Below are 1,764 nucleotides of genomic sequence, written 5' to 3' on the forward strand. Positions count from 1 at the left end.
TGAGCCACTTAGAATTTATTTTTGTGTAGATAAGTTTCCAGCTTTAAGCCATACCAAAGTCTAGTCATTATTTCAATACTATTTGTTACATAATCCATGTGCCCGATGTCTACAATATTACCATTATCATACAATAAATTATCTTATGGGTTTGGACCCATTCCTGGATTTTCATCTCTATTGTATTTATCTTCCTATCTCTTCATGTTTTAGGAGAAGCCAAAAAAAATTTTTTTTTATCTCAGTGATTTTCTTCTGCTGTTATTGACAGACACTTATATAATATTGATTATGCATTTCTCCTTAATAAAGTTTCTCTTTTTAATGTTGGGTATATGAAAAGAGGGGTTCTCAAAATACACAAAAACAACATCAAAGATACTCTTTTCAGATTCTTTCTCTGTAAGAAACACATGAATTAGAAGCTTATCTGTTGTTAATTTGACATGTTTTTTCAATATCTTTCAGATGCTGTTGATATAACTAAGGAATGACTTTGTATCTCACAAACATTTGTGACATCTGTTGCTGAAATAAGAGAGAACTGTGGGTTTGCTGTTGAACGATGTTGAGTTAGAAATCAAAGTTCAAACTAGAAGGACTTCTTTCCAATCCCTTTTAGGGCTTCCTTTACATCTTGGTTTCTCAGGCTGTAGATGAGGGGGTTTAACATGGGGATTATAATGCCATAAAACACGGAAGCCACTTTTTCCTGCTCTTGAGACTCTTTGGTCCCATGGTGCAGGTACATATAAGAGAGAGTCCCATAGAACATAGTGACAGCTGCCAGGTGAGAGGCACATGTGGAGAAGGCTTTTTTCCTCCCTGCAACAGTTGATATCTTCAGGATGGCAGCCAGGATATATATGTAGGAAAAGATGACAACCAGCACAGTGAACATCAAGTTAAACGCCACAAAGATAGTTAGTAGCATGATGTTGAAGTCAATGTTGGAGCACGAGAGGGCAAGAAGTGGGGGTTCATCGCAGAAAAAGTGGTTAACTTTATTGGATTTGCAGAAGTTCAATGAGAAAGTAAAACTCGTGTTTACAGAGGCATTCAGGAAGCCTAGGAAGTATGAACCAACCAGGAGTTGAAGGCAGACTGCCTGGGACATGACTGTTGGATAGCGGAGTGGGTTGCAGATGGCCACATAGCGGTCCACTGCCATTGCGGCCAGGATGTAGCAGTCAATTGTTGCAAAGGCACCATAGACTAGTAATTGCACCATACATCCTGTGAATGAGATGGATTGCTCTGTTTCGACAAAGTTTTGCAGCATCTTGGGAGTGATAGCGGAGGTGTAGCAGAGATCAACAAATGCCAAGTGTTGGAGGAAGAAGTACATTGGGGTGTGAAGGCAAGAATCAATCTTGATGAGTAGGATCATCCCCATATTCCCCACCAGCGTGGCCAGATAGATCACTAGAAATACAATGAAGAGGATATGCCAAGACTTGTGTCGACCAGCAAATCCCAGGAGAATGAATTCAGTTACTTCAGTGCCATTGTTTTGTTCCATGGCTGGCAAAGTTTAAATATCAGCTGAAAAGTTGCTAGGAAAGAAGAGCAGGGAAAGCTAAGACCATGTGATCCTTTAACTAATTCTGAAATTGGCAATGATTTAATATTTGGTTTCACAGTGGAGTCAGCGGATATTTCTATGGGATAATTGACTCTGCATTTAAAGTCCATATACCTTGACATCTGACTTAGAAAATTTAGATCTATACTTTGGGGAAATTGCCAGGGATCATTTTCTTT

General features: G+C 39.1%; 1 protein-coding gene across 1 annotated transcript; it reads right to left on the minus strand.

The window, feature by feature from the left end:
• Window positions 1–592: 592 nt before the first annotated feature.
• Window positions 593–1,522, minus strand: LOC111150297 (putative olfactory receptor 5AK3). The gene has a single exon (XM_022507748.1). The coding sequence runs from the start codon at window positions 1,520–1,522 to the stop codon at window positions 593–595; it is 930 nt and encodes a 309-aa protein (XP_022363456.1).
• Between the last annotated feature and the right edge of the window lie 242 nt (window positions 1,523–1,764).

This window comes from Enhydra lutris, unplaced genomic scaffold (genome assembly GCF_002288905.1).
Source record: "Enhydra lutris kenyoni isolate GAN:26980312 unplaced genomic scaffold, ASM228890v2 scaffoldscaffold22, whole genome shotgun sequence".
NCBI lineage: Eukaryota > Metazoa > Chordata > Mammalia > Carnivora > Mustelidae > Enhydra > Enhydra lutris.